This window comes from Primulina tabacum, chromosome 4 (assembly GCF_025594145.1).
Source record: "Primulina tabacum isolate GXHZ01 chromosome 4, ASM2559414v2, whole genome shotgun sequence".
Lineage (NCBI taxonomy): Eukaryota > Viridiplantae > Streptophyta > Magnoliopsida > Lamiales > Gesneriaceae > Primulina > Primulina tabacum.
Window position 1 is genome coordinate 47663397 of NC_134553.1, and position 18742 is coordinate 47682138.

The window sequence follows — 18742 nt, forward strand, 5'->3', positions numbered from 1 at the left end:
TTCTTATCACGATCATTTCATTTACACAATCACAAAGAAAATAAAACGAACATAAAAACAAAATAAGAGTTGCTAGAAATTTGAACAGCAAACTAGACAAAACAATGGAAAAATTAAGAAATGTGAAAGCTTGCTATAAATTTGAGTAGAGAGAATTTGCAGTGTTTGCAAGTACTGTTGAGTTGAGTTCAGTTGTGTTGTTCTCTTCTGTTTTTGCCGATGCTTTAGTTTCAGTCATGGGGAGTTCCCACTTCTTCCATGATCTCAAGTCACGATCTCCAATGTTTCACGTCGTTGCATGTTGGCTTCAAAGTCAGTTGTGTGGCTCCACAAACTTTTTCAATCTTTCAACCAATTAATCGTTCAAAATATTTTATCCTAATAGACCAAAAATATTTCCTAATTTATTGGACTTTCATTCATACTTTCTTGGGTCAATAATTTACTTTTGACGCAAACAACTCCCTTGCAATTAATCCCAGATTAGTATGTTTGATTTACCCGTGCATTTAATTTATATATTATATATTTTCAATGTTTATACTTTATGACATTACAATACTGGTCTCTTGAAAATGAATGCCTTATTATTATAATTTATTTATTTTTCTTAAAGGAACAAATATATTAATTACTAACCGAAGCAATTGTCTCTGCAAAAGGGGTAATAAAACGAGGGAGATCTCCCTCCCAAACAAAGCCACGCATGGCCATCACTATATGGCGAGCCAACATATGCGCTACAATATTCGTGTTGAACGGGGAGAATAACTAATGGATCCATTGGGTTGCAAAGAAAGAAACCCAAATGAATTTTCTAAGTAATTTCAAGATTAATTGTGGTCGATTTCAAAAACACAATGTTAGGGTTAATTGTTTGACAGATGTGAGTATATACAACAGTAGTAGAATAGATTGTAAATTTGTGTTTTTATCATAATTAAGTATTGTGTTGAATACTACAACATTTCAGACAATATGCAGCGGAATATTAAAGTTTGTAACACAAATTGACTTTAAAAAAATACGATAGTCAAGATTAAATTTGCACAAGTGCTTCAAGGCAAAATTAATCACTATAAAAACCAATGAGTTTACACGAAAACAATATCAATAGTGATTATTAATAAAATTAATTTTCTCAACACGTTGAGAAAATAAATACTTTCTAAAAACAAATAACGAGAATAAAACTTATTCAAGAAAACAAAAATGTGATGTCAAAAACTGGAGCAACAAAAACAATTTTCAGCCAACTTCGTCACGGATGTTGTCTGTAAATGTCTCCAACAATCAAGGCAACACACGACATCAGCACTTCTTCGATCAGCAGGAACGTTGTGAATTATTGTTCTCTGAAACGTTTGTGTCGTGCAAAGTGCGTGTATGATCAATCCAAAAGCCCACACGAAAATCACCTCCACGAAAAACTACTCCAAGAAAAACTGTCTCTTTTGCATGATATAAATCCTCTTATTTATGGTCTTTATCTCTCCTAGAGTTTATCTTCATAAGGAAACCTATTATACAAGGAAATTAAAGGTTTAATTAGTAACAAACTCTTTTTAAACAAGGATATCATATCACAAAAATCTTAACATAAATATCTTAATAATTTCACGTAAAATCATATTTAATATTCCAAAATCATATCAATAAGAAAATAAATTTAAGGAAGATATTATTTCCATGAATAAATTATATCTTGAAATTCAAGATTATTTTTCCTTTCACACAAAAACTAGTGTATTTCTAAATTCATTCAACAAATCTTTATCTGTGAAATGGGTCAACTCTACCGATATTTATAATAAAAAGTAATAATCTTAACATAAAAAATAATATTTTTTCATGGATGACCCAAATAAGAGATCCGTCTCACAAAATACGACCCGTGAGATCGTCTCACACAAGTTTTTGCCTTATTATTAATAATAAAAGAAACTTTAAACCCCTTAAATTGCCTCTCGAGTCTTAACTCGCCTTCAACTTAATTTGAAACTGTACTGACCGTTTTGCCTCAATTTTACGTATGTATGATCCATTAAATCTAAATGTACAATGTGTGTGTGATAATTATATATATGTAAAATATAATTACATAAAAGATAATGATATTTTAATAGTTTTTTATACCAAACCTATTGTTAGAATTTTATTTTGTTACATATAATTCGTTTTGTCATAAAACAAAAGTATTGTTTAAAGAAAAAGAATTGATGTATTTGAAAGACCAAATCAATTATTATAGAAATCTCTTACTCAGTGATATTGTATAGATATTAAATATGTTATAATTACCATTTGTCTGGAAATTTTCCTTGTGTCTTAGCAGCAAAAACTTGTGTTAGACGGTCTCACAGATCGTATTTTGTGAGACAGATATCTTATTTGGGTCATCCATGTAAATAGTAGTCGCTAATTTCAAAAATCAGTACTCCTAAATCAAATTTGGTGTGTAAATTAAAGAATATGGTTAAATACCCTGAAAATTATCTATAAAACCAATAAAAATAGTTTCATATCCAAAATCCTATCAGTTTATATTTAATTTTACTTCTTCTTTTTTAAATTCCAAAATTTTATTTTTCCTTTGACACATTTCTTCCATGCTGATTATTTCTTTATTTTTATTCTTGAATTTATCATTTAATTAATTGTATCAATTTAATTTAATGCGCATCGGCACATGTACAAGTCCCACACTAAACTACAAGAATATATGTTTTGCTTACACGCAACAAAGTTTATTATATAATCTTAAATTAATAAAGTTACAATTAAATTTTTATAAACTAATAAAAACTCTGTTTAAAGAATTATATAATACCCAGTCAATTTTCAAATACAGAAATTTAATTTAATTTATATATCACAGATCACGGCTCCGACCAAACGAGCTAGCTAGCTATATATATTTTTTTCGTGTTTCTTTGGTCTTCTCCTTCTGAAACCTAAACCCATCCACACCAATTGTCTATCTAAGGTATCTGATAAAGCCCAGATTCGAAAATATTTCCCCACCCATTTCTATTCATCAATCAAGAAATAATTATCTGCAAGACAAGATACATACATATATATATATATATAGCTAAATATGAGTACAGATTATACATACATATATACATATACGCATGGACGGAAAAAGCCAAATGTAAAGCCATATGCATGCATGCGCATGCAATCAAATTGTACAAACACAAGACAGAGAAGTGAGGGATCAGAAGGAAACAAAGTGAAAAGAGAGTCCCAAAAAAGGGGCTTGAAGTGACGGTGACACTGTATATAAAAATGGAGGTGGTGTTATTACAAGGTAAGAACTGTGCGTGTGGAGTATGTGTGTGTTTAATTTGTTGACCTGAAATGGTAAAAAAAAGTGATGCTTTGGGTGAAACCCTAAAACAGAAACTTGCAGTGGTCCAATATTACCGTCTGACTCTTGTTGTCTCCATTAGCAGTCCAAGTCAAAGCTAGCTAGCTCAGAGGCTGTTTCACCCTCCTCACACTGTATCTTTCTCTCTTTTTTCTTGAAATTTATATTAGGAGTTAATTTGTATGTTTTTTTCTTTTCTTTTCTCTTTTAGCATTAAAACTGCGGAAGCGATGGGTCCTGGTTAAGCATGTTTGTAAAAGGGCTAGCTCAAGTATAAGTGCACTGACGACTGAGGAGGGTCCAGCCTTACAGACAAGTCAAATTAAATCTTTAAAATTTTCTAATTTCTTGAGTTCACAAATGGGTTTGCATAAAGGAAACTTGTATTTTTTTTTTATCTTGTAACTTACATATATTTCATATTTTTGTCATGTTGTTAATAAATTTGCGATTTTAATCCATCAATTTGTATTTTTGTTTTATTTTTCCTTTTTCTAATTGGAACATTCACATGAAACCGAAATTAAAAAGATGATGTGTCATCAAAACATTGTTAACATGGTGATGACTCTCTCACGAAAAAGACTAAATTTGAAAAAAAATACAACTTAGTAGACTAAGACAGTAAATTAATAATCAATAACATAACCAAAAATTTTAAAACGTGCAAATTACTAGATCAAAAATATAATTTTCTTATTCTCGTAATCACATATATAATAATATCGTCACAAAAGATACATGTATGGATTATAAAATATATCGCCATGATAATTAATTAGGTAGCTAGTATCAAGTCATCTATTTTGCATGTGTGGAATCTTTAGCATTTTCTAAATATTTCTTAATCACTGCCTCTATAAATCTTAACAAAGTGATTATTAATAAGTTTCCAAAATACAAAACATTAGAACAGTAGAAATATTCCGAGACTGCAGCACAGTACAAAGTTGAGAAATAATGTCTGCCACTTCTTTTTTTCTTGCTGTGCTGAATTTCCTAAACCAAAACTAAGCTACTCTGTCTTCTATTCATTTATCTCCGCATTAATGCACACAACCACGTCTTTCCGTACTATTTTTCGGCTCATTCGCGAGTTGATCTAAGATTGTGGTTATATCGATAAATTTGAGATGATCGGTTTAAAATTCATTAGTTTCGAATTACTTGACTTGTATGACGGACAAATTGTAAATTCATTCTATATCTGTAATTTTAAAAGTAATTGTGGTGGATTTTAAACACGAACAAAATGAATATCAATTTAATTTCATCAATCAAATCCCTGCTCAAATCAAATTCCTCAATCCAAATAAAAAAATTTGATCAAAGGGCAAACCTAGCTAATGGATATTATGGACTCCAGTAATATCATTTCTGTCTGAAATTCATGTGGGGCCGAAATTTTTGAATGAGCTAAACAGAAGTAGATTTGGAGCTTGAATATTAAAATATAATAGTATTAGGTTGCATTGATGAAGATGCATATGCAAAACCCTTCCCAAACCTGAGTTAACCAAACTTTTATATGGCACCTACATTTTCGTACGATGACACCATCCACTTAGCTTCTATAAGGGAAGAAACTCATAGTTGATCACATTTAGTTTAAGATTTTGACTTGCATTGCAAGACACAATTCCTTAAAATTATTTTTTCCTTTTCGATAAGATTTTGCAATGTATAAAATTATTTGTTTCATAATGAAAAATTAATTTCCGTATCTTGTAGGAATCTATTGAAGATCAACACAATTCTATATATATTGAAAGATAATTGCTGCTCAAAACAGATAGATGTGAAATACGATAGAACAAAGAGAGAATTTTCTGAAAAACTCTCAAAGACGAAACATCATTGTTTCACCGTGTTGCCGTGATGTGTTGGAGACATTTGAAGACAACACTCTTACAAAGTGTTAATTGAAGAATTGTTTTGTTGCTCCGACTTTTGGTCACATATATAGATTTGCATTCTTGTATATTGGTTATTTTTGTTATTGATATTTTAATATGCAATTTATTTCATTGACTTGTTAAGAAATATATTTTTTCGTTTTTCACTAATATTGGTTTTGTAAATTCGATTACTTTTTTAATTTAATGATTATTTTTTCGTAGCATTGCACAAGTGTGTTCATTTGTCCATAATTATCTCTGTGTTACTTTTAATTAAAGTTATTTATTTATGTGTTATATTATTCTATTTTATGTTGTCACTAATTGTTACAACATAGGCCGACGACATTTATATCTGATACACATAATCCTTACCATTATGTTAAACAAAACGCTTTCAATTTTCGCATATATGAAGTACAAGGACAATTTTTCCTTATCATTTTAGCAGCTCAAAAGGGATAAAACGGTACTAAATGGAGAGTTTTTGGCATCCAATTATATATAATAAAAATAAAGATAGCAAATACGAAGATTGATTATGGCAAAATCATTATCCAATTAAAAAAAATTATGAGACATCCTTAAATGGAGGTTAAAATCGCCTCTATATTATTGTAGTATCATTACCTTGTCTTAGTCCGCATTTAAAGGTTCATTGCACAATCTATGGCAAAGCACGCTCAACATAATTTCTGTTGAAGAAGACAAGCGAATTCTAGTCGCCGATCAATTCAAATAACTAAGAGAGGAAAACCAACGCATTAACCAAAGGGTCATTGGTTTTTTAAAAGATCAGCACATTCCTCAAAATTCTCCATTTTTAAGTTCTAAATTCTTCCCCGTTATCATCTTCCCCCTCCTCTTCTTCAAACTCTTCAACATCAACCTGATCATACGGGTACAGATTATCGCTATGCGCCGCGTGGCCTTCACCAAATGACCGCACATGATCTTTAAGGGACCTCTTATGCTTAAAATCCGAGCCACATATACAGAACCATAATTTCCCACAATTCTTCTCGTGGGTTCGCCAGTCGCCACGCACGGCAAATGGCTTGCCACACTTGTGGCAGCGGAAAGGTTTTGTCCCGTGTTTCCGCTTGTAATGCGTTTGAAGTGTTCTGAAGTCCTTTAACGGCTTTGATCTTGGGTGATCTATGTTGTTCTTGCAGCCCTCAGCGCAGCAGTAACATGGCATGCGTAGAAATGTGGAGGCGGGCTTTGTCCCTCGAAGAGATTCCGGACCCTTTCGGAATTCGGATCCATGCCCCCACATATGCATCTATGAGATGAACAACAAGGAAACCAAATTTATTGATGCTGCTAGTTAAAAGAGAGTTGGCATATCAAGAAAATTTAAGGAGCTGTTATTCTGGTTTTTAGAATATTTAGTCTTGAAGAATGTTTGTTTTAGAGTACGTCATGAATGTTAAATTTTATTTACAATATTTTGACCTAGTAATTAAGAGAGAAAACTAGCACATGAATGTCAGTGTTATATTAAAGAAGCTGCCGAAGAAAAGATTATTATTTTTTTATAAATTCGAATTTAACAGTTTCTTTTCTTTCTTTCTTTCATTTTTTTTTAACACACTCTTATAGTCACTACTCAGGTTGGGGTGGCGAAAATCAACGGAGCCAAAATCATATTTAAAACACAAACAGAAGAAAAAGGGGAAACATGGTTCTCACGAGAAAGCCAACATTAAAAACATCATAAGATTTACTTTGAAAAAATAGAACTTAAGAGCAAAATTTGTACGAATGCATATAACAGAAAATTCATAACAAATGTGTCTTCTTACATATATATAATCACAAACTCATAGAGTGAATACTGTGCAAAATTAAAGAACCTGCATATTGTTGTATCTGTTGAAAGCTTTGTTGCATATGGAACAAGAGAACTGTGTAGGCCCAACAAGGATTTGAGCTGGGGTAGGAATCCAGTACTGTTGTTCACCAACACCCATTATTCGATTAGTGCTTCTGTCAGCCATAACTACTGGTGAAGAAGAACTTGGTTGGCCAATATGTAGAGCTACAGTCACACCATTTTCACCAATAGGGTTTTGGGAATCCTGGCCCTGCTTGTACTTACTGAAACTGTGGTTGTGCTTTTGCTGTTTTTGGCCTGGAGGGCAAAGAGAGAGCACAGTTGAGCAGTCATCTTGGCCTTCTTCATAAGGTTTCAAGTTGCAGAAACAGTGATCACTGGAAGATATGTATGAGAAAGAATGGGTACTTTGCATGGTGAATATGGCGGTGGGTTGGGTTTGTTTCTTGGAATTTTGCAAAATATTGTTGGGGTTTACTAGGGAGACAAGGTTTGAGCAGTAGACTTTATAGTCTGCCCCTTTATTTAAATCATTTTATTTCAATATTATGTGATATATTTTTTATGTACATATCATCTTATAATGCTACCATATAGAACATCAGATTTGGGGACCATTTGATGAACAAAAATGATATCTGGGAAAATAGAAATTAGAATCAAAATTTCATTATCTTGGGTCTATCGTGTTTCCTCCTAAACTCCCCGGCGAACCTTTTGTGTATTCTTGTCGACGATTTTATATAGACAGCTATTTTTCGTATCCATATTATCGTAACTATAAAGCCGAAATCAGCAATCGAATTTTAGTTATGATATATGACTTGATACATTTTAATTTATATTATTATCTTATTAAATAATTACTAGATTATTTTTTATATAAAAAAAAACTATAACACCACCATTTGCCGGCCTCATTTGTTGGAAAAATTAATTTCACCTTTGGGATCAGATATTTATGAGGGACATTAAAGAAGTTGGATTTTGTCACATTTGGATTAGTGGGAGACAAAGGACAAGGGGAACTAGTTAAGTTCATAGAATGGTTCATCTTTTGCCTCACAAACAACAATCCGCATTTCCCAAGTCCATAAACTTTTCATCATTTTCCAAAACCACAGCTTTCAAGCCCTTTAATATATATACATATATATATGTGTGTGTGTGTGTGTGTGTATTTATTATATATGTATGTATGTGTGTGTGTATCGATCTCATATCCTTTGAAGTTTACCTGTTTAGCATGCATGATTTTACAGCATGAAAACCTAATAAGAAACAGAATCTTGCCACCAATTATAAGTGGTCCAATTAACCTATTTTAATCCAGGAAGTGTCAATTAATTGGTGTATGGCATCTCAACTGCCTGTTCTATTTGGTTGAATTTGTCATCAAGAATAACATATGCACATGTTGCAAATACGAAAATATAAGGTTGTGCTTGGATTGATGAATTTCAAATCTATTAATTTCAAATGTATTTTTATTGTTTAGATAAGTAAGACCATAAACTTCAAATCCACATTGCACGTATTTATATAGTATTTCATGTTAATTATGATATATCCAAATTCACCCAATAATAGTGTCATTTGAAATTCATTTGACTTGATATTACAAATATACAAAAATTTAAGGTGTTGATTTATGATTTACAACAATAAAACTAATCGAAATCCATGGATTTGAAATGGATCCATCCAAACGCAACATAAGGTAAAGTTTGACGTAATTGAAAACGTCCACTTCAATAAAGCATCACTATGTGCACATATGGACTCCAAATTGAACCTTTTAAGCATGCACCGTTACCAACGGCTTGGTAGATGTTATTTATATGGGTAGTGTCTTCATACACTCAGCACATAACACGTATGCTGCGTTATGAATTATGACCACTCATTCATACATCATGGTTAAATGAGTGTTCATAATTTATCCACTGAGCACGCATGTCATATGCTGAATATGTAAGGATACTACCCATATAAGTAGCTTGAACAAAACCGTGACCAACCTGTGATCGTGCTATATTTATGTAGAGGTAACCATCATTTATGTACGAATGTTTTCAAGAGTTATGTATACTTTTAAAAAAAAAACATAATTGTTTATTTATATGTCTTCCTCGACGAAATCTCGAAAACGGATGGGTTATTTTCTGTGTCACGTACGGTAAAATTACCCATCGATCAGACCCAAATCAGGATTATTAGTAGTCGTAGTGATTGAATAAATAGACTGTCGAGTCTTTGAAAAACAATGTTGTGGTAATTTATTTTTTTGAAAGATTTAAGGTACATTGGTATTTTAAATACGCAGAAGTATTTTTTTAAATTCGAATCGCATCGGGTCGGATTAAAGTCATGAATCATATAAATGGAGGTTACGGCCCAAAATACAACGGGCCTAGAAGCGCAGCTTTTAGTAATTTGGACTTGTCCTTAAAAAATATATCACCACATTCTATTTTAAATTTATCAAGGTTTAGTTCCAACTTGCAAAGCTCTAAATATTGGAAATATTACTCTTTTATTTCCTAAAACACTTAATTTTTCATAATCTTTGCTAGACCAATTTTGAATATGTATATTGATCTTTTCAATCTCCTAAATAACCCTCCTTAAGATAATATAAAACATTAAGAGTAGGTCTCTTGTGAGACGGTCTCACTAATCTTTATCTGTGAGACCGGTGAACCCTACCGATATTCACAATAAAAAGTAATACTCTTAACATAAAAAGTAATATTTTTTCATGGATGACCCAAATAAAAGATCCGTCTCACAAAATACGACCGTGAGACCGTATCACACCAGTTTTTGCCAAACATTTAATTCTAAACTAGATATTCGGCCCACATTTTTTTGTACATATTTATTAAAATATAAGATAAGATTCAAGTTTTAATTGATAGTAATATAATTAACATAAATTCATGTATGAAAGGCATAAAATAAATTTTAAATAAATCCCAGAACAAAAAAGTGAGAAAGGAAAAAAAGATAATTCAAGAATAGATTATGTAGTATCTTTCACATTGAATAATTTAATATAAAGACTTTGTGTTAGTAGAAGTTGGAATAATATATTAAGTATACTGATTTTTTTTTTCAAAAATATCAATTTATTAACAAAATAATATATTATTTTTTAATATTTAAAACTATCATATATACATAATTGATTTGAATATACGGTATGTTTAATTAATATGATAAGTTTCATTATTGAATCACATATTACTAGCATTTTTAGTTTTAATATTTGTTTGATCTTTTGTTTTTCTTGTATGTTTAAGTTCCTTTAAAAAAAATCAATTTGAAAATAATATTTTACCAAAATTATTTTTCTGACTATTTCTTATTTTTCTAAGGTACGAATGCGAACTTTGAATTTTAATTTAATTTAATTATTAAATGAAAAGAAATAAAATAGTTAGACCTGATTTAGATCGAAATATATGATAAAATTTGGTTCAAATTTAATAACTTCATATGAAAATAAAAATTGTTAATATTCAAAGACCTAATGGTGTGCGTGTAATACACGGAACACGGGCGAGAGGATTTTGGGATTATTATATTTGAGATTTGGCCCTTAGAGTACGCGAAAAGGCGCACGTTTTTTTTAGAACGGCTCCGCAAGAGACAGACTAATACCACGCAGTGGTCGTGGGCCGTGTGAATCACGCTCCTTCGAGGAAGATTCTTCCCCGTTCGTTTAAATTTTAATCCCCTTCAGAGGATATTCCATTTGCAGTGCAAATATTCAAAAATGTAAGGGGTTTAAATTACACATTTGGCCCTTCAATTTTTTAACCTTTTGATTAGGTTCCATCTTCAGCAAGACAACCTGCTTTGTATTCTTATTAAAATATCGTATTTTTGTATTTATGTCTAGATTTATCATTAAGGCTTTCAATCAAATATTTTTAAATAAATTTTTTAATCAAATATATATATATATATATATATATGACTTATTCAAAATTAATTTGTACCAAGTATTATAACATGGTGTATTCAAGATTTTCAGGAGAATTAGATACCTATATCTATGTATGTTCTAATGTAAAATAAAGTTTGTTATTATAATGTGTATTTAAACCAAAAGGTCATAGTACTCAAAAAAATAGAGTAGTTCTCTTGTGAGACGGTCTCACTAATTTTTATATGTGAGACGGGTTAACCCTACCGATATTCACAATAAAAAGTAATACTCTTAGCATAAAAAGTAATATTTTTTCATGGATGACCTAAATAATAGATCTGTCTCACGAAATACGACTCGTAGGACCGTATCACACAAATTTTTATCAAATAAAAAATATAATAAAAAACATGTAGGGGCAGAAATAAGGGAGATAAGAGACGAGATGGATATAGATAGAGGAGCCCATTAAATTGATCTTATCCGAAATACATGTGTCACGTCGTTGACAACCCACACAAATATATATACACACTCAAAATTAAGTAATATCATCTTACAAATCGATTATATGAAGAAAAAAATTTTGAATCACTCGATTTATGATAAAGTATTATATTTTTATTAAAAACATTATTTTTAAATTTAAATATAAATATAATTATTCCACTTCACAAAAAAGATATATATCATCTCCAAAAAAAATTTACTAATATATATATATATATATATATATATATATCTAAAATCAAGAATCACCCTTCGAATATTCAAAACCAACCCCACCGCCCACCCCACCTATACGGACACCCTATCAACTAAGAAAAATTTCATGATCAAAGATTCGTCCTGCATGTACGCGACGCCACGACCTCGATGGTTTCACGCTCCCCTTGTTAAAATAATTTAGGCAAAAATTTGTGTAAGACGGTCTCACGGGTCGTATTTTGTGAGTCGGATCTTTTATTTGAGTCATCCATGAAAAAATATTACTTTTTATGCTAAGAGTATTATTTTTTATTGTTAATATTGATATGATTACCCGTCTCATAGATAGAGATTCATGAGACCGTCTCACAAGAGACCTATTCAATAATTTATGGCTACAAATGTTTTTAATTTTTCTTGATTCTTTTATCTTTCTATATATGAATATACTCGCTAGAATTTATACACACACCGCATGTTTAGTTGAAATTGAGATTTTTCTTACAACATCAATATACACGATTGTTACGTCCAAAATACATATATATAGACCAGATAAAAGTTGATCATACGATTTTCTTTTTTCCAATGGATGTGAGATATGTACATAGACCTAACTTAACAAACTAACTAACTAAACATCTCACACGTATGCAATCGTAGAATTAAAACTCAAAATTACAAAAGTCTTGTAGCATCATCCTTGCCACTGGGGCGAAAGATCCTTAGCCAACGCTACAAACTAAAATGCGCTAATAACAAAATCGAAGAAGTAAACTCGTGAATACAAAGAAGGAACCGGAGTAAGTATATTGTTTATAATATGTATATAGTATATGTAAAACAAAACCAAACCGAGGCATGTAGTACAGTTTCCTTAAAACAGATTTGTCTCCTCCGATATGTGCTTTGAGATTTTAATCGGAGGTCGGTTTCAAAGAGTACAACAGGCAGACCCACAGTGATGTATACAAATCACAACGCTGGCGAACCAAAAAGTATCTGAACTTTATCAGCGAAATGCGCAGAAACAAGAGTAATTTCGGAGGAGAGAAACATGAGTCAGAAATGCAAGAGAAGTGGATGTTTTGCTGGTGTGTCTTATGGCCTTAGCATATCCTTATACAGGCTGATAGCAACCATATGAAAGGCCAACGATTGCCATCAAGAGGTCAGCCGAAGCATCTATAGTTAGGCAACTAGGCAATTTTTGCCTTGATTAGTCCGACATTCGATGCACCCAGGTCGCGCTCGTATGCTTGCACACAAAAGTCAAACCTTTTTTAGTTCAAATCGGGCCCGCGGTTTACATCCCCATGTAACTGGCGTGTTCGAGAGAGAGCCTCTTGATCAATTTTTCTTACACTTTCATATAATGTAACACAATATAAGCTTATTTATACCACTTTATTTCTCTGGTGCGGGACAAACACACCTTCCCAAATTTTCATTCATTTACCTGGAAAGTCCATTAACATAGAGGTACAACTCAGTATATATTATATATATAATCCAACAAACGCTACAATCAATATTTCTAGTAAAAAATTAAATTATTGATGATATGATTTATATTAGTTCTTGTAGATCATATGCCAATTATTACTCCACTCTGTGATTTCTATATTAGATCTCTTTATTCTAGCTAGTATTCTCATTGGGAACGCTTGGCCGGGAATGTGACCAAAGAAAATGAATAAATAAATAGAGAACCATAAACCAAAGAACGCTTTGTCTTTCCTCCATTTAATCCCCTTGTCCCGTCCCATTTCCCTGTCACAAGCTCACACTTTTCTTTGGTCAATCAGCCTAAAACAAGTATACAAAAGCAAAAATTAAGGATAACATGATAGTATAGCATAAAAGAAGAACAACCCAAAATGTTAATCAGCATCCCTAATAATCACAGTGAATTTCCTGAGAAGATACAAAGGTGTCAAGATTATATCCAAGCTTTAGAGGAAGAGCGTCGCAAGATTCAAGTTTTCCAACGTGAACTCCCTCTCTGTCTTGACCTTGTTACACAAAGTATGGGTGGTTCTATCTATTTGCAGATTTAAACGTTGAACTGCAAGAAATTATTTTAGTTTTAGAATCGCTTTGGTTAATTTATGCTATTTACTTTAGTATCTTCCTTGTTTGCATTTTTCCTGGTTTAATTAATTTGTGCATGTGGGATTTCGGTACTTCGTAGCAATTGAGACATGCAAACAGCAGTTATCCGGGACAACGACAGATTATAATTTACGTGGGCTATCTGAGTGTTCGGAGCAGACATCCAGTCCCGTTTTTGAAGAGTTTATTCCCTTAAAGAGGGCTTCATTTCATTCTGATGGTGAAGAAGAAGAATACCAGAAGGAAAGAGGTGGTGATGATGTTCAGAATGGTAATGAAACCAAGAAATCAGACTGGCTCAGATGTGTCCAGCTATGGAATGAAACCCCAGATCCATCTTCCAAAGAGGTAAATCTACAGAAGATTATTACATTTTTGGCATTTTAAGTGTGTTTTGGTATGTGGGCTTTTGTAAAGTTGGATAAAACAATTCGATCTTTCCGAACTATGGGATTCAGGATTCGCCAAGAAAGGTGGCAGTCGTGGAAGTGAACAGAAACAGCGGCAGCAGCGACGGAGGTTGCGACGGCGGCGGCGGTGCATTTAATCCATTTAAGAAAGAGAAAAGATTAGGCATTAATAGCAGTACTACAACTACAACCGATCGCCCTACACAAGGCGCAGAGCCAAAGAGTGGATCGGTGCCACCAGCATCCACCAGTTCTACAGCGGACACCGGCGGCGGAAGTGGTGGTGCGAGTAAGAAGGAAGAAAAGGGAGGGGAATCTCAAAGAAAGGAAAGGAGGTATTGGTTGCCGGAATTACATAGAAGATTTGAGCACGCCCTTCAACAACTTGGTGGCTCGCATGGTATGTGATAATAATATATATATATATATAATAAATTTAGAATGTTAACATGCACTTTTGTTTATTTTAATTCAATTAAATATTTCAATTTTTTTTCTTGAAATTGTTATTATGCAGTTGCCACACCGAAACAAATTAGGGAGTTGATGAAGGTCGATGGTCTCACCAATGATGAGGTTAAAAGCCATTTACAGGTACATTTGTTTTCATAATTTTATGAAGGTGTCTGAATATTTCATTGTTGCTTTGATCCAAGAACATGGGAATGTTTTCATTTTATTCGAGGGTTGTAATTTTTATGACGAGGCACAGAATCAAGAAATATGTTGGTGCCAAACCATTTGAAGGGACAAATATTATATTTTTGGAAAATTATAAATCAAATTAATAACATTTATAAACTTAAATGTTTTTGGTGAAAAATAGCTCGAATTTGGTTGAAATAATAATACTGCAAAGTAGTTAAATTTGGAAGATTCTGATAAATTGGCTTTAGCGTGGTTTAATTCTTGGGGAAAAAAAAATAATTAAATGTTTGAATCATTTTCTTGCTGTGATTATGTTATAATCATCTGCATGTTAAAATTTTTCATCACGTCATGTAGAAATATCGGTTGCACATGAGAAGACCAAGCCCTACGATTCAAAACAACCTCCACTCTCAAGCGCCTCAATTCGTGGTGGTCGGAGGGATATTGGTGCCACCGGAATATGCTGCTGCAGTGGCTACAACCGCCAAGTCCGGTGATGCAACCACCACGAATGGAATCTACGCCCCGATCGCTTCGGTGCCACAGCCTTTCCAAGGGACATCAACTCATTCCCCTAAGCAAAGTGAAGGTGGATCCCAACTCCATTCCCCGGCCGTCTCCTCTACGTTTGTGTAATATAACTTCTCGTGTAATCTTCCGATTGTGGGAAATTATTGAGAAAAAAAAAAGAAAAAGGGGCGATTTTGGGTTTATTATATTTCATGATTATCTTATAATTTGGAGGCATGGATTTGATAGTGACATTCTTCCCTTGTTTGTGTTCTTTTTAATCTATGTTTTGTCGAACTGACAAATTTTGCTCAAAGCTTCTCTCCCATTATATTTAAAATTTAATCTCACATTCATTATTAAATATTTCATAGTATCAACTTACATTTTTCAAAGGAAGTTTCATGATTATGCGAAGAATGCGAGAAGACCGAAATATTATTAATTATTAACAGATGAAGGGATGAACCTCTCTCTCTTTTATTGTCTACATACGTGCAATTGGATTCATGTAATGAATCTGGACTTGATTCATACAGTTGCATTAATGAAATAATCTTGAAATAAATATATATTATCTGAAAATATTAATTTCCTTTAAACTTTAGCTTGTATTTTTACGAACAAAATGAGTTAGCTATGCATTTTCGCCTCAAATTCGAGATCGTTTAGCCAAACGAAATAGTCTAACGAACATACAAGCAATGTGCGTTGTTACGGAGATTTATTGCCTAATTTAACTATTTTTAAAATTTTATTTATTAGATCAAATATTTGTCGTCTTTTTAAAAAGTAAATTACTAATTATAACGGTGTGACTTAAAAATATTTAGAGTAGGTCTCTTGTTAGACGGTCTCACGAATCTTTATCTGTGAAACGGGTTAATCCTATCAATATTCACAATAAAAAGTAATATTCTTAGCATAAAAAGTAATACTTTTTCATGGATGACCCAGATAAGAGACATGTCTCATAAAATACGACCCGTGAGACCGTCTCACATAAGTTTTTGTCAAAAATTTAATGTTTCAGTACTAACATAAACATCATGTTTCGATTGTTGTTGTAGTGAACAATTATTGTGATAATTATATAACTCAAATCCTTTTTAATCGTACTACAATATAAACGTCAAATTTCAAGGAAAATATTAATCCTTGGAATAATATTTTCCTTATATTTATTTCCTTATTGATAATATTGTGTAAAATATTGATTTAAGGGTTTTGCCTTTCTAGATAGGATATTTATGATAAGGATTTTATGATATGATATTATTGATTTAAAAAGAATTTACTTATAATAAAACTCTTAATGTCTATATCTTGTAGATTTTTTTTTTGAAAATAAAACCTAAAAAAGAAGGAAGCTGTAAATAATATAACCAAGCTAAGGAAAAAGGCTCTCGGGTTGTTCGACTTTTGGTGGCTGCATATTGTTTGCACTTTAAGCACACCTTGGTTTTCAGAGAAAAAAAATTAACAAAGACGTTGTTGATTTGAAGAGTGTTGTTTCACGTGTTGCCATGATTGTTGAAGACATCTGCAGACAACATGCGTGAAAATGTTGGTTGAAGATCGTGTTTTACTATTCCAATTTTTGGCACCGTGTTTTTGCTTTCTTGATTACGTTTTAGTGGTGTTATTTGTTTTAGAAAGCAGTTTGTTTTCTCTAAGTGTTGAGAAAATTGATTTTCATTAAAATCACTAATGATTGTTTTTGTAAACTGAAAAGTGTTTTGTAGTAATTATTTTGTCATGAAGCATCACACAAGTGAACATACTTGTGCAGAATTAGTTCTGAGTTATTTTAGTTTAAGTTATTTATTTGTTTTATATTATTCAGCTGTATATTGTGCCAAATATTACAACATTTAAATCTGATACACACAAACTCTCGTACACTTTTTATAATTTATGTTAAACAAAATATATCATATTCAACAGTCCTAACATAAACAATTAGTGTTCCGCAATAATTGCACTCTTTGAAATTCGATTACTAAGTTTATGTAAAAACAAGTAAATGATTTCACCATATTTTCCAGTACAACATTTGTTGTAAAACAGAATATATAATATCGTTTATCCCCATTTATAATTGTCTTATATATAACATTATAAAATTATTATAAAAGTTATTTTGTGTAATAATATTATAACTTTGAACTGATTTTTAGTTAAGGGTACAAAATTTGTCACACTGCTTCAACTCCTTGAAATGACATATCAATGCCCCTTTTCTTTTGTCTTGAAATAATAGCTAATACTCTTATTAGAAATCATACAATCAATTTTATGTCTTACATATTTTAAGATTATGTTTGTACGGTGGATTTGGATTCAATGAAATCGTTTTAATTTTTTGGAATTTCAAATTCATCAAAACCACTAAAATACAAGTTTGAAATGGGGAAAAAAACCATTTAAATGTCATCCAATAATGTTGAGGTGCAATAATTGTCCCTACTTGGTAGAGCGATCGAACCGTGGTGCTTAAGCTGCTGTGCGGTTTAAAAAATTTGAGTTGCACCATTACCACTAGCTATAGCTTTTGGTAAAGCGACAAGCGCTCGGTCCTATAATTAGTATCAGAGCCAAGCTCACGGGTTCGATTCCCATTGATTGCAAAGAGTGCAATTATTGGGAGGGAGATTGTTGAGTTGCAATAATTGTCCCTGCTTGGTAGACCGATCGAACCGTGGTGCTTGAGCTGCTGTGCGGTTTAAAAGATTTGAGTTGCACCATTACTACTAGCTATAGCTTTTGGTAAAGCGGCAAGCGCTCGGTCCTACAAATAAATTAGCTTAAATCAGATTTTTATCCTTTAATGTTTTATTTTAAATTCATCAAAATCACTAAAATACAATTTTGAAATGGGTAAAAAAAAGAAAAAGAGAAATTGATTATTCTAGTCTATTTCAAAGTCATAATTTCAAAAATGACCTTCTTTATTACACATTTTGCATTATGTCTTATTTAATTAAAAAATCCTAAAATACGCTTTCTCTATAAACACATGTTCCATTTTCGTGATTCATTTGTTTAATTATCTATTATTTCTCTTCAAGAGTTGATTTAATATTTGTTCTGTTTTATTTAATTTATATTATATTAATTTTTTTAATATTAATTACTTATATCAATAAACATATTTTAAAAAAATTATGAATTGTTAGTTTGAATTAGTGCATACGAAACCAACAAGGTTATAATATTTTAATTACGATTGTTTCTCTCCCTAAAATAATATAAACAAAATCACCAATCACCATGATTATGAAACGTAATAATTAC

The 18742-nt window shown here is 31.8% G+C and overlaps 2 protein-coding genes across 2 annotated transcripts; one reads left to right on the forward strand and one right to left on the reverse strand.

Moving 5' to 3' along the window:
* Positions 1-5897: 5897 nt before the first annotated feature.
* On the reverse strand, positions 5898-7529 carry LOC142541726 (zinc finger protein WIP6-like). Its single transcript, XM_075648191.1, has 2 exons — positions 7134-7529; positions 5898-6559 (listed from the first exon to the last, which is right to left on the reverse strand). The coding sequence occupies exons 1-2, from the start codon at positions 7527-7529 to the stop codon at positions 6098-6100; spliced, it is 858 nt and encodes a 285-aa protein (XP_075504306.1). The 3' UTR covers positions 5898-6097.
* A 5849-nt stretch (positions 7530-13378) lies between these two features.
* On the forward strand, positions 13379-15761 carry LOC142543564 (transcription factor HHO3-like). Its single transcript, XM_075650910.1, has 5 exons — positions 13379-13787; positions 13954-14222; positions 14333-14684; positions 14802-14878; positions 15290-15761. The coding sequence occupies exons 1-5, from the start codon at positions 13640-13642 to the stop codon at positions 15569-15571; spliced, it is 1128 nt and encodes a 375-aa protein (XP_075507025.1). The 5' UTR covers positions 13379-13639; the 3' UTR covers positions 15572-15761.
* The last annotated feature ends 2981 nt before the right edge of the window (positions 15762-18742 follow it).